The following is a 13,514-nucleotide window of genomic DNA, read 5'->3' on the forward strand; positions in this document are numbered from 1 at the left end:
CACAGCTTATTCCATTCCAGGATCTGATTTAGGCTATCCCATCCATGAAAGTAGCTAGTGAGCAGAATGGAGTAACCTAGTTATGTTGATACAGTGCTCAAATGAATTAGTTTTTTTCCCTGTTAATTGATTTCCAGCCAGAAGAAACACATACCTTTTAAAATTGTCAGTCTCATAAATATAATAATTTTTGAATGTGACCCAGCTGCACAGTTGTGTAGAGAATGCATGATGTATAGTTTCTATTCCCCCAAAAAATATTTCCAGTATATTTGTGGAGAAACACATCGAGGCAAAACAGTAGGATTACATGTTATTTTATATACACAATAGTACAGTTGCAAATTGCAGCTAGTAGGAAAGCAATTCATGTTCAAATCTATCCTTATAGTCTCTTGTGGTTGTGGCTGGACTTACTTATCTGCTAATATAAAATGAAAATTTCACTACATTTCTGGAACAGAAAAGAATATGTAGTAAGGAGGAAAATAGACACTTTGCAACCAGCAGGAAAGTGTTTAGGCTTGAATTTTAATGAAACTGCACAGTTGTTATGAAAATAAAACCTCTGTCCGTAGTTTAGAAAGTAAATTGTTAATAGTGACTAGAAAATGGACGTACTAGGGAAAAATGATGAATATGAAGTGAAAATGCATCTCCTGGATCAAAACCTTATTCCAAAGAAATTAGGTCACAAAAACCTTAGGTTTGTCACTTCTGCTTTGTTTCTGACATGCTTGTTTACTTTGGTTCATTTTCTAATCAGCGTAGGCAGGCAAAAGCTCATGTGGAAATTTATACAGATTGCAAGATTATATTAATAACATTGACTCTTGAGCGAGTTGTAAGTAAATACATATTCCACCTCTCTGCTGCAGACATAGCAGACTATAAAATAGATCATATTCAACTCAGCCACTTCATATTGTGCACCAACATGTTGTAACTGAGTGTACAATGAAGTGTGCGCTCTTTTATCGACTCCTGAAAAATCGATGGAGATTACTAGAAGGTGTGACGTATATATGTGTGTGTACATACACACAAACACATCTGAGCAGTATTTTTCCAATAGTAACATATCTTGCTGAAATTCTTGTTGGCATGTTTTGTTCCAGCAAGTGTGCTATAAGACAAACTAAACTGTATGATTGATATACCTGTGCTAGTCTTTATCAGTAAAAGAAAGCCATATGAATGAAGCTGCTCTTCTGTGTGATCAGACACAACTAAGATAGCTCTAAACATATTCCAGGCATATGGGATACATGTGACTCATGAGATCAATATACAAATGGGGTTGATATTGTTTTCTAGGAAATTATGAAAGGCTTTCATTTATCAACCATATAAATTTAAGGGTTTGAAGTGCAAAGGTAATTAAAATTTGTCTTTTTCTCTGAGAAACTAAAAAGAGTAGAAAATTGGCAAACTTGGAATCCATGCCTGAACTTGGATTTCAAAGCCGTTTCTATCCCTGAATCTTGTACATGAATTCGGAGGGTTGTTAAAATGGTATTATGGTTTAAAAAAACCCAACAGTTGAACACTTAGAATTGAACAACTATGGGTCAGATTAGACTTTTGTTTGTTTTATGTTTTTTGCTGCTGTTTTTCATTTGATATGTTAAATAAGGATTATCTGACTTAACAGAGGAGTATTTCTTAAAAGATGAAAGGTGATAAACATGGTCTTCCCTTGATAAGAAGCGTAAACTCATGTGATGCTTATTAAAATCAAAATAGAATTTTATTCCAAATGTAGAATTCTCTCAGCTACTAGACTGTTGGCTCATCAAGTAGCAATGTATGATAATGTGTTTAAACACATAAATTTTAGTAACAGTAGAAAATTGGATGCAACCCATAGAATTATACTATTCAAATTGATTGAAACTCAGATGGAGATGATCACGATGGCAAGTATGATTATTTGAGCAGTAGCAATACTTTTCTGTGAGTTTTTACGTTGTGTGTAAGTTTTGCTGTCTGATTAAGACCATAAACTCTGAATTAAAGCTGTTGCTATGATTTAGACTTTTCTTGTCCGTGTGCCCCTTGAAAGTTATGAGGTCTGGTTATGAGCCTGCCTCCGTCCAGTCATGTGTCTTAATGAAGCTTTTAAGAAAATGCTTGTCTTTTATCACTCATTTAAAATCTGTTTAGAATCGGTCAGTATATTCAAAATAGGTAATATCAAAGACAGACTGTAGCAGTATAATCAGATAAGAAATGTTGAAGCCTTTACATGAACAGAAGGTAATGACAGTATGAGGTTTCTGATTATATTCTGTGGGAATCTATGCTTGGATCATTGTTTTTAGGGTATATGTAGTGTGATTTTAAATCTTTTTTGAATCAGCTTAAAATGATAGTACATCAGAAATAATTGGGAATGCACAAGTGCAAAGATCATAATCTTATAAAAATCTTAGAGATTAGAAATGTGTACAAAAGCAGAGAAGATTAAAATGTAGATATTTTGCAGACTTTAGGAGGCAGTAGTTTAAGTAGGATAATTAATTCTCCATGTTTATGATGTTATGACCACAGATAGATAGATATTTTTAGCTTGGAAACATGAGTGTCATGAGTAAGCTAGGAGCAGCTTCTTCTTGTGGAGTTCAAGTGCAACTGCAAAATGAAAAAAAAAAAATAAAATTAAGAACTTTGTTTCCTCTTCACATACCTCTTGGTAGCTTTCCTGAGTTGTTGTAGCTCATCCTTTACATACATGGCTTTGAATTTGATGTGAGTGGGGACTATTAATTTCTGTTTGATGTCCATTTGGACGTGGTTTTGAAAATCTTATTTGCATATGCAAATTCAATTTCTTCATTCAGCTTTGCAGTAGCAAATTTTTATGTGTACTGTGTCCTTACAGCTTCTCTGGAAGAATGAAACGGTAAAGGACGTAGCCTGGCTAGGCAGGGGAGAGAAGAGATTGCAATGAAGAATGTGGAAAACAGAAGTCTGATGGAGAGGAGGTCTTGTGGGCAAAGATGAGATACAGAAACTGTCCAGCACAGAGGAAATGTGGGGAGAAATGTTTAAATACAAAGAGTAGGAGAGGGCTAGACACAGGAGATTGGAGATTTTGGAGGAGCCAAGGAGTTGGGGACAAATTTTGTGTGTAAATAATGGGAGAGTGATTAGGAGGCAGCTGTACAGTTAGAAAAAAATGGAAAGCATCAGGAAGGGAGCAGATGTGCTGGTGATGAGTGGGTCACTGAAGAGGTGGCTGCTTGCAGGATGGCATCAGAAAGGGGAGAATCTGTTACACAGGGACTGAAAGGAGGAAAGTATCTAAAAGACAGGTACGTAGGTATATTTTACAAGTAGGAGCAGAGCTAGGCAGGTGGGCCAAGAACGGAAGAGGACAGCTATGTTTGCTGTGTTGCTGGGCTGCAAGGCTTGAAAAAACTGGAAATTGCTCAGCTTTAGAGGTCTTAAGGCTCTATGCTTCCCTGCTGTCTGGAAATAAGTGTGAGGGTGCCGTCAAGGTGTGAGGCTCTGCTTGACTTCTCTGCTGCCTGGCCCATATGAAATACCTGAGTGCTGTTGAGTCAGGTGGTAGAGGCTTGTGCTGTGGCTGCAGGTGTTCAAAACTTGCCAGGCTGGCAGGCTGCATGGCTCCACGCAGCAACATCTGCATATGCTTGGAAGACTTAATAGCTTTAATTTAAAACACTTTTGCGTATGTCAACAGACTTTTCTGTTTGTTTAGTATTCTTTTAACATTTTAAGTGTAATTTTTATCAGCAAACAATTAAAAAATTGCACAAAAAAGTTGATCCAGCTGGCTAGTAACACAAGACCTGATCCTCTCATGCCAGTTTCAGGTGTCCTTTGTTGAAGTCTCCCCAGATTTACACTGAACCTGAGAACAGGCAAAGGAAACTCAGAATAATGAGATACAATGTTGTTACTGGATTCTAAAGTGCTGTTTCATGTAGTTCTTGCGGCTGTTTTGCTTCATTAAGTCCCGTATTTTGGGGCCTTTTGTTCACAAGTATTTATCCATTGCTTGTGTGTGCATGTATGTGTCTGTAAAGTTTTTAATTTTAATTGACTGAACTTTTAAATGAAAATTAACCTATATTTTGCATAATGCTTTACTACCTTTATGAGTAGCTTAGTGCAGATAAGTAACTAACAACTTTAACAATGTTGGTAACAGTATCTTTTGTGAAAAGATTATGGTGGTGATAATCAGTGCAGATTCTGTGGAGTGTGAATATGTCAGTATATTTACTTTAAATGAAAAATTTATCTTCTCTGTTGTATTTGGTCCAAAGTTAAGACTAAATTAAGAAAGTTTTCTCCTGTGTTCTTATTATCTATAGCTTTTCTTTTTATCTACTACAAATTCTTCTCTATCCTTTTCATACTTCTTATTGTTCTATTGTAGAAATTTATTTTTCATTCTTGTGCGCAGTGGAGTTATAAAATTGTTCGTTTGTACAGGTGGTTGAAGTTTGAAGAAGATGTAGAGGATGGTGGAGAGAGGTGGAGCAAACCATATGTTGCTACACTGTCACTTCATAGCTTGTTTGAGCTGAGAAGCTGTATCCTGAATGGCACAGTTCTTTTGGACATGAGAGCTAACTCCATAGAAGAAATTGCAGGTATGTATTGTTGTTGTGTTTACTCGTTATGAAAATTAATCATAAAAACCAAGTGCTTAAAAAATTGCTTGCAAGAAAGCTATTGCATAATAATCAATTCAGTTTAGAAACTCCTAGGTCAAGGAAGGTTCTCCTTCCCCTCTACTCTGCCCTGGTGAGGCTGAATCTGGAGTACCGTGTCAAGTCCTGGGCTCCTCAGTTCAAGAGGGACAGGGATCTTCTGGAGAGAGTCCAGTGGAGGGTCACAAAGATGATTAGGGGCCAGGAGCATCTGCCTCGCAAGGAGAGGCTGAGAGAGCTGGGACTCTTCAGCCTGGAGAAGAGAAGATTGAGAGGGGATCTTTGGTGCCTATAAATATCTGAAGTGTGGGGGCCAAATGGATGAGGCTGGGCTCTTTTTGGTGGTGGCTGGTGACAGGGCAAGGGGCAATTGGCACAAACTGGAACACCAAAAGTTCCATACAAACTTAAGGAAAAACTTATTTACTGTGAGGGTGACGGAGCACTGGAATAGGCTGCCCAGAGAGGTTGTGGAGTCTCCTTCTCTGGAGTTATTCAAAACCTGACTGGATGCTTGCCTGTGTGACCTGTTATAGGGAACCTGCTTTGGCAGGGGGTTTGGACTAGATGATCTCCTGAGGTCCCTTCCAGCCACTGCCATTCTGTGATTCTGTGATTTTACGCAATAAATTAGAAAAGAAACTAACGTCTGACACAACTGGTAGATACTTATTTAGATTTTTTGTATGGACTTTGATATTTTCAGAATAATTTTTTATGTAAAGGAAAAATGAAAATGGAGCAGACAGGACATTTGGATACATTTCATCAGAACTGGCATATTCGCTGCTCCTGCTGTGCCACCTCACATTATGAATGATGTGTGTGCTGACTTCACAAACTTTCAAAAATTAAATTATAGGGAAGTAGTAACATGAAAACAGACCAGTTTAACAAACACGTCTCTGAGTTGAGAGTGAAATCAAGAATAATAATATTAAGTGTAAGTTTTTCAAAGATTTTAAGATGCATTAAGTTCTCTAACTAAAGTTGAGTGCATTTTTTTCTAATGAAGGTGTATTTGGCAGTTGCAATTCTAGAGCTTTTGAGAACAGCAGAAGCAGAAAGCAAGAGACAACATAATGGATGAGTCTTGTCTCCCTAAATTATGAGTGAGATTGAGACTGAATGCCATTTTCTGCATTCCTGGTGCTTCCCATAAAACCTATAACTAGTTACCGCAGGGGACCTTTTTTTTTGGTAGTGCATTTGTTACTGTAATAAAGCAGGTTGTTAGGGGTTGTATAGTACAGACCTGTAATGCATGGCCTCAAGGAGTCCTAAAACTGCAAAGGTTGCATGGCTGTGCTAGAGTCATGCAGTACAGTCAGGTATGTTTATTTCCCTTCTGAAATACAGAAGCTAATTTGAATTAGATTGTTCATAAGGAAATTTGTTAAACAAGAACTGAAGATAAAGTAAGTTTCTCTATCAAGACGGATAATGTATGTATTATAATATAAATATATTTATGTTAGACTTTAAAACTCATAATTAAAATTATAACACCCTGTCCAAGGGCTCATGTGCCCTAGAGAGCTTCTAATGCTGTGTCCTTGCTCCTGTTGTTTAAAAATCTCTGTCCCTCCTAGCAGAGAAGTCACAGAGCAAAGAGCTATACTATTTGGTAATCCAGGGTCTCTAATTTTCTGATTATTTACCCTTAGTAAAGGCTAGTCTCATGCTTATGATGGTTATTGGACTGGTATCCTTGCATATCTTATACCTGCTTAAAAGTTTTACCTTGCTTCTACCTCACTGTATTTAACAGCATTTCTGAAAATGGTGTTGTATCTGTAAATAATACATTTGATATTTTATACAAATTATACAAATATTGCTACTTTATACAAATACTGTACTAGATTTATGCTATTCTTCATATTGCAAACTTTGCTTGAAGATCAAATACGGTGTGAGAGTTGTAAATTTGGGAAAAGAGCACATGCACAGAGAAATGGTGCATGAGTGATTGTTGGGGTCTTTTGTTGCCTTGTCACAGGCACAAAGTAGTGTGTTAACAGAGAATGTAAAATACAGAAATAAAAATAGAAAACTTTCATTTAGGTAAAGGTACAAAAGAGCAAGAAAATTTTCTAACACTCAAGATTATAGAGAAAACTGCTTTAGGAGTGATATGTAAGTCTCTGTAAGGGCTAGATAAAATTTATTTTAGTTATTTACATTGTCAGGTAAGGGAGATACTGTGCAGTGGGCTATATTAACGGTGGAATTAAAGTTGACTGAGATAGTGGTAACTGCTTTTTGCATTTACCTTTTTGAAATTGTTTGTGTTAAACTGATGCAAGATATCATTAATCCATATCTGCAAAAGCTTGTGTGGGTTTTTACTCTGTGCTGAGATCTGATTCTCCCGTGAATCATGGTCTGAATCAGAGCTGCAGAATTTGTCTTGATAATGATAAATGATAAACATGAAGAATAAAGCAGCTGATTTGAAAGAACAAAGGTGTTTATGAGTATGCTGCTTTATTATTTATATATTTAAAGTACTTAGATTAGCTGGTTGATGTTCTTTTGTTGCTTTTTTGCTTAAATAGTACACTAGGATTTTCAAGCTTGAGCTTTACATTTTTAATCCAGAAATCACTCAACTTCTTCCATAGTTAGCTAAGAGATCCCTTCCAGAATTTTTTTTATTTAATTAGGTAAAAAAGTAAGGATCAATTCAATTAAAATAACTTCAGCAAACTCCTTTTTTTAATGTTTTTGGAAGATACTGTATAGTGAAACAAAGAGTTCATATTTATAATCTCTTATTCCCTAATTAGTTGTAGTAATTTTGTTTGTTTGTTCGTTGATATGTCCAAGGATTTGAGTGTTCATAATACTAATTTTGTTTTGAAATTCATCACAGATGTAAGTTGTTCTTTGGTAGAGGATTTGATAAGTTACTGTAACCCTATTTTGAATTAATCCTGTTTCCAAGATACCTTGATATGTTGATTAGGCTTTAGGATGACTTTCATGAATTGGCGTGTACCATTTTCTGTTTAAAAGTACCCGTTGTTGCAAATATAGGTGTATTTCACTTCTTGTTTTATTTGTTTGAACTGGTAGGCATCTCTTTCTGCTAAGGTGATCTGGCACCTGATAAGGTTTGCATGGGTCTTGCTTTGTCTTTGAGAGAAGATTTGATTTTCTTCCCAGATTCAATAAGCAATGAGATAATTTTTTTTCAAACAATGCAGCAGGTTCTTCTGGCAGGTGAATCATTCTGTAAATTACCCATGTTCTGTGTCAGGTTTCTTTGAAGAGATTTTTTTTTTCCCCTTAGAAATAAAGTTGCCATTCCATTTGCTTTCCTTTATTATTTGTGTGGTAGTAATGCTGTTCTCCTCTTCCTCAGTCAAGTTCCTTTGTGATGTTTTGTTGCTGTAATACGTATGTAGTTCTTGCTCTCCGGAGCTCGCACAATGTTAGAGTGTGGTGCACATTAGGCAGCGCTGGGAGGATGGAAGCCTAATAGTAGTGGTGACAAGCACACAACCAAGATATGTGTACTAAGTATGTTAGAAATTTGATCATTCCAAATAATATAACAGGCTGCTCTTTTTTTTGTATAAACGACTGCTGGTCCTGAATGTTAGACAGAACTTGTATCTCTCAGGAAATCCCTTTTTGTCTGTTGCTATGCACTGTCAGTAGTTACAATCCTACTTACCATGTGCTATACAATGCAAACATTGTTTTCACCCTGGAGTTGGTATGTATTCCAGTTGTATCTGACAGTTCTAACACTTCTGAATTTAAATAAATGGTTGGTCTCGCAAGTTGACTTCAATTTTTTTCAACATTTAACTCTCTTCTTATTTTGCTTGCTAGCCATTCTCATGCTAGGCTGGTCCAGTGATCCTGATGGTCACTTTTGGTTATTCTTTTCAATGCTACTGTGTGTAATGCATGTAGGAGAATTTGCAAAAATAGATTATAACCTGTGGTCTTAAGTGGTACTCCTAAATTAACTTTGGTTCTTGTACTTCTGATTAATAGTTTATTACTATGGCTTTTGTTTTTTAACGCAATCTGTTGATAACTGCATTACTATGGTGCGTCACATCTTTTGAGAACAAATAAGCTACTTGTGCACATGTACTTCCTTTTTACTTGCCTTTACACTTTTGTCAGGGCGAAATGTGTGTTGTGTATTTGTTGGTAATGTCTTGCTATCTGGGCTATATTCCAATATCAAATTATATTTCTGTAAATGCAGTGCCAGTGTTTGTATCCTTGAAAGAGGTATACTTAATCTTCGTTGTTAAATTGAGACAAACAGTTCCTATTTGTATTAGTCAAGGCTTTTAATCTATAAACACTTACTTCCTAAGACAGTAAACTCTCAGTACTTAGCCCTTGAAAATTTCTTTTGTTAAATTCCATGTTTTAAGACCTTAATGAGCTTCTGGTAAAATCTACAGAAGAATAACGTCTTTTATACTCTTTGCGTGGCTTTCAGGACATTTTATATTTCATCCTTGGAAACTCGGATAGTTCTGCATAAAAATATTTTTGCACCAGTGATGTGGTGAGAATTTTTAAATCATCCTGTCTTCCAGCATGTCCATCCTTTATTGGGTTCTCTTTTATTCCAGCTATCTTATTAAAGTTTCTTTTGACATTCACCCAATTTTCTTTGTTGATAAAGAGCTTATTCATACCTATGATGCTGAACTGACAGACAATATCTGATTATAATAGAGACTTCTGAGATTCATTTCCCGTATTATCATCATGCAGTGAAACAGCATGTTCATTCCTGAAGTTTCTCAAATTGTTCTTAAATTTTGTAAGATGGATTTTCCTTTTATCCCTTGAAAAGAGCTCAGTTCATCTGCTGAACTTTATACTGTTTAAAATTGCATTTTTAAATTAAACATATTTTAGGGTTTTTATTACTATTTTTAATATGTGACATTCTTTTCTCATATATCTTTGCAGTAGCTCCTATATCAGTAATCTAACATTTCATGAACAAGGAATTCCTTTGAACATTTGATGTAGTAATATTTTATCGATCACTTCTGTATAGAACATATGCTAAAAGGAAGTCTGAAAAATCTATGTAATCAAAACAATTTATTTTGGAACTTGTCTCTTGGGGAGGTATTTGCCAGAATCTGTCTGCACCATTAGAGAGCAGCTTCACTGTGTTGTTCAAGTTGGCAGATGAAAATGTTCTCTTTTGATATTTTCATTTAGTTCCTTTGAGACCATGTAGATTCTCAGATTACCATCTGGTTTTTTGATTGTAACCATTGAGTGAACCCAAAAGGTTCTTCTACTTAACATACGATGCCATTTTCTGTCGTTTGGTTCAAAAACTGTTCGGTCCAGCCTTTAATGGCAATACTTTAATTACAATATGAATCACAGATCTCATATTTTCTTGGAGTTGTGCAGAGAGCACTGTGAACAAATGTCAAACCTCGTCAGATACAAACTGTGGCCTTAGGGTTGCACAGTGGTGCCTTGGCGACTTGCACATGTTTGAAATATTAGATAGTCCCATTTATTTTCAATAACTTAAATGTAATAATAGTTTATTTTAAAATCAAATTTTAAGTATTCCCATACTTTTCAATCCAGGGATCTGACTGTTTTTTCCCAAGCAGTCTTTTTTATGTTCCTCACGATTGAATTTTCAATCTGTGTAACAGCTTAATCTTGTGATTGAGGTCACTGGACTCTGTGCTCAACAACTCAGGGCATTACATCCCAAGTGTGCAATTTTATTGATTTTGGTAATATCATGTTAAGCTTTCAATCTGAACAAGTCTTCTTTTGCCTTTGTTTGCTTTAAACTATATTACTGCATAATAATGATATATTTAAACAGGCTCCAGTTTAGATTTTATTTCACTGGAGCCTTTTGTTTCAGCTTTGACACTCATGTTCCGTTAGGTTTCTGACAGTGCTTTTATGGTAAATGTAACTTTTATTTAACTTTTATTACAAGCACTATAACAAAGTGTGGGATTGCCTGTGAGCAATCTGCTTCTCTGTTTGACCCTACACCTGTTGTTTGTTCAGCTTTCACCTTCTCACTTACCCAGGTTTTTGCATTTGTTTGCTTTATTTACAGCTTACCATGCAGTGATTACCTCTACAGAGAAACCTCTATCAGGTTTTGTTCCTTTGTCCGTGGGTAGACTGTACATCTCTACCAACTTCTAGGTAGCATGGCATTTTTTTTTGTTTGTTTTGTATTTTCCTACATTAACCACAGATCTGAGATTTTTTTAGATTGTACAAGTCAGATGCAGCTTTCATTTTGTGTGTGGAGGCAGAACCAGTGTAACTCATGGCTTTTGTTCTGTTTAGAGATGCAATATGTGGTTTACGAGGTCTCTATTCTTTTGGTTGCATCCGCTGTGGCATGTTAGCATAGCTCTCTGACTTACAGCTGTGCCTGCTCTCTGAGCTACAAGCTGGGAATTTTAACCTCTATTGCCTACAGTTTTGTGAAATGCTTACTCTTGTCTTCAGTAAAATTGCATGTTATTACTTGAAAAAGCAGACATTTTTCACTCTCCATATTTCCTTTTCAAGTGATTCACCTGAGAAGTTGAAAAAAGTAATTTCAGGTAGAGCTGGAAGTAGAATCAGTCTCTCAGTGTGCTAGAATGCTCTTCCTTCTTGGATGAGCGGGCTAAATCCGCTGGCTTAGCTTGTTTATAATCACTGTTGTAATCACTGTAAATGGGTCTTGGTTCACAAATGCAGCCCAAGAATCCTAATTGTTAGTTTTCTGTTGCTCCTAGTGTGTAACTCACTAGGGACGTGTATAGTGTATATTTGGGTTCCTGTTAGAGACAGGTTAAGATAAAACGACAGCATTTCAACTGCATGTCTTCCATAAAGCACTGCTTTAGAGCTGCTTGTGTTTTCTTCTCCCCTGTCTTTAAGGGAAAGAAAACAACTACAAACCAAACAAATGTTGGCTTTTAAATTAGGTTTTATAGTCAGCTGTCACTGCAATCATGACGCACACAAAAGCCCATGTGTTCTATTTTTTGTCATTGATCTCTCATTTTGTCCTGCAATTGCACAGTTATAAAATTTGGGAGATTGAGAGGTGTAAATACTGACAATTTTGCTGGTATATAGTGAGTTCAGTTTCTTCTGCTGTAAACTGTCAGTGCCACCCTATCTCAGAACAGGGGCCCAGCAATTCAGAACTATATTTAATCTGGTACACAGCTTAAAAAAAAAAAAAAGCTCTGGATCTTGTTTCTTTACTCACCACTGCAAAAGTCAGGCCTAGTTTAGCCTGTTTACCTGTTGGTAATTTCTTTCTGGACTTTACAGGTATTTTGGTGCAAATGCAGTATACCTTCTATAAGTTTATTCTGTTTCATATAGTATTGTACATGAGGTGATGGGCACACTGTGAACCTGGAGCAATGGGGAACGAGCTGTGGCCACACTTGAGTGTCTTCATATTGCTCATTTGCTTGGACCTGGGATGGCTCCATGTGGATCTGACCACACGTCTATATACAAAGCTGCAGTGTGTAATAGACGTCTCCAGAGCGAGTGGAAGTAGCCAACCTGCTTTTGCATGCCAGCCCTAGAGGTGGGATAGATGCAATTTGCTGTGCTGCAACATATGAGCTGCACTGCATTTGAACTGGTTTGAAGTGTCTGCACCCCTGATGCTCTAATTCACAGCCTGGGTAAATTGTTCGCAGGCGATGAGGAGTTACATTTGAGTTACTACAACACCTTGTTTACTCACATTGCTCACATTTACTCACAAAATCAATTTAATGTAAATAATGAATTGTAACTGAGTCTGAATGGAGAAAAGTTCTTGAAATTATATGAAACCCCAAGTTCCTTTGAATCTTTTTAAATGACCAGGGCAGGAAGAATGTCTGTCTATAACAGCTTGAAAAAATGATTTCATGGTTCCAGTATGAATCAAGATTCCTTACTGAAGAAACATCCTACTTCAGCATTCCTGATGTCAACAGAAAAGATATGATGTGAGCAATTACTAGAGTGGGTAACATTGTGCTGGTGGATATTCTGTGTATTGCATCTTGCTGAAAGCTACGTATGGTTCTAAAGCATCTTTGAAAAACCTAATGGTAAGCTGTGTCTCTGGCTAGAAGGGGACTCCATAGAATTTAAAAAAGTATTCAAGAGGAAAATTCTTTAAAACAACAACAACATCTCCAAACTTTTATTGCTGAGCATGGAAACCCTGGAGAGTTTCTGTTGTTGCACAGGAATGTAGCTGAGATACAGTGCTGTGAAGTTTCACGTCTGCATTCTTTGCTCGGTTTTGTCATACGGAATTTTGAGAAACGGCCATGCGCCCTATATATAAAAGAGAAAAACAGGGCTTTGAAAAGTGGATGCAGCTTCATCTGGTGGGAGCATGTATGATCATCTTCTCACAGGATTAAAGAAATAAGAGTCTGTTTTAAAAATGAGATGTTTAAAATGTCCGTTTGCCATTTACTCTCAGAATTTAACCATGTTGCTCTTGTTTTCAAGCTTATCTTTGCGATCAAGAGTGTTATCACTGACATAGAGGCTTGGGCTTTTAAAAACTATGTTGAAAACTTGGGAAGAAACTCAAGTGGAATCTCATAATGATAGATGCTGATGGAGACAGTCTTTCTTACTAACATACAAATCTGTTCAGGTCTTGAAAAAATGGTCAAAATACAGCAATCTGGCAGTAATTTGACTGCCTTTGAAGTCCTACAGCTGCTACTGCAACTGGGTTTATATTAAAGGAATGACAACTGGAGGGGGAGTATCAAGACCTCAGGAGAACATGTCTTCACTCTT

At 36.5% G+C, this 13,514-nt stretch overlaps 1 protein-coding gene across 1 annotated transcript in view; it reads left to right on the plus strand.

Moving 5' to 3' along the window:
• The window catches only part of LOC104529063 (sodium-driven chloride bicarbonate exchanger), a gene marked incomplete at its 3' end in the record, with an annotated part of 83,128 nt that overhangs the window by 45,744 nt on the left and 23,870 nt on the right, over window positions 1-13,514 (plus strand). Inside the window, exon 5 of the mRNA XM_029086310.1 lies at window positions 4,468-4,628. Within this exon, the coding sequence (XP_028942143.1) occupies window positions 4,468-4,628 (161 nt within the window). The remainder of the gene's footprint in view (window positions 1-4,467; window positions 4,629-13,514) is intronic.

The sequence above is a fragment of the Antrostomus carolinensis genome, unplaced genomic scaffold (assembly GCF_000700745.2).
Source record: "Antrostomus carolinensis isolate BGI_N321 unplaced genomic scaffold, ASM70074v2 scaffold6710, whole genome shotgun sequence".
Lineage (NCBI taxonomy): Eukaryota > Metazoa > Chordata > Aves > Caprimulgiformes > Caprimulgidae > Antrostomus > Antrostomus carolinensis.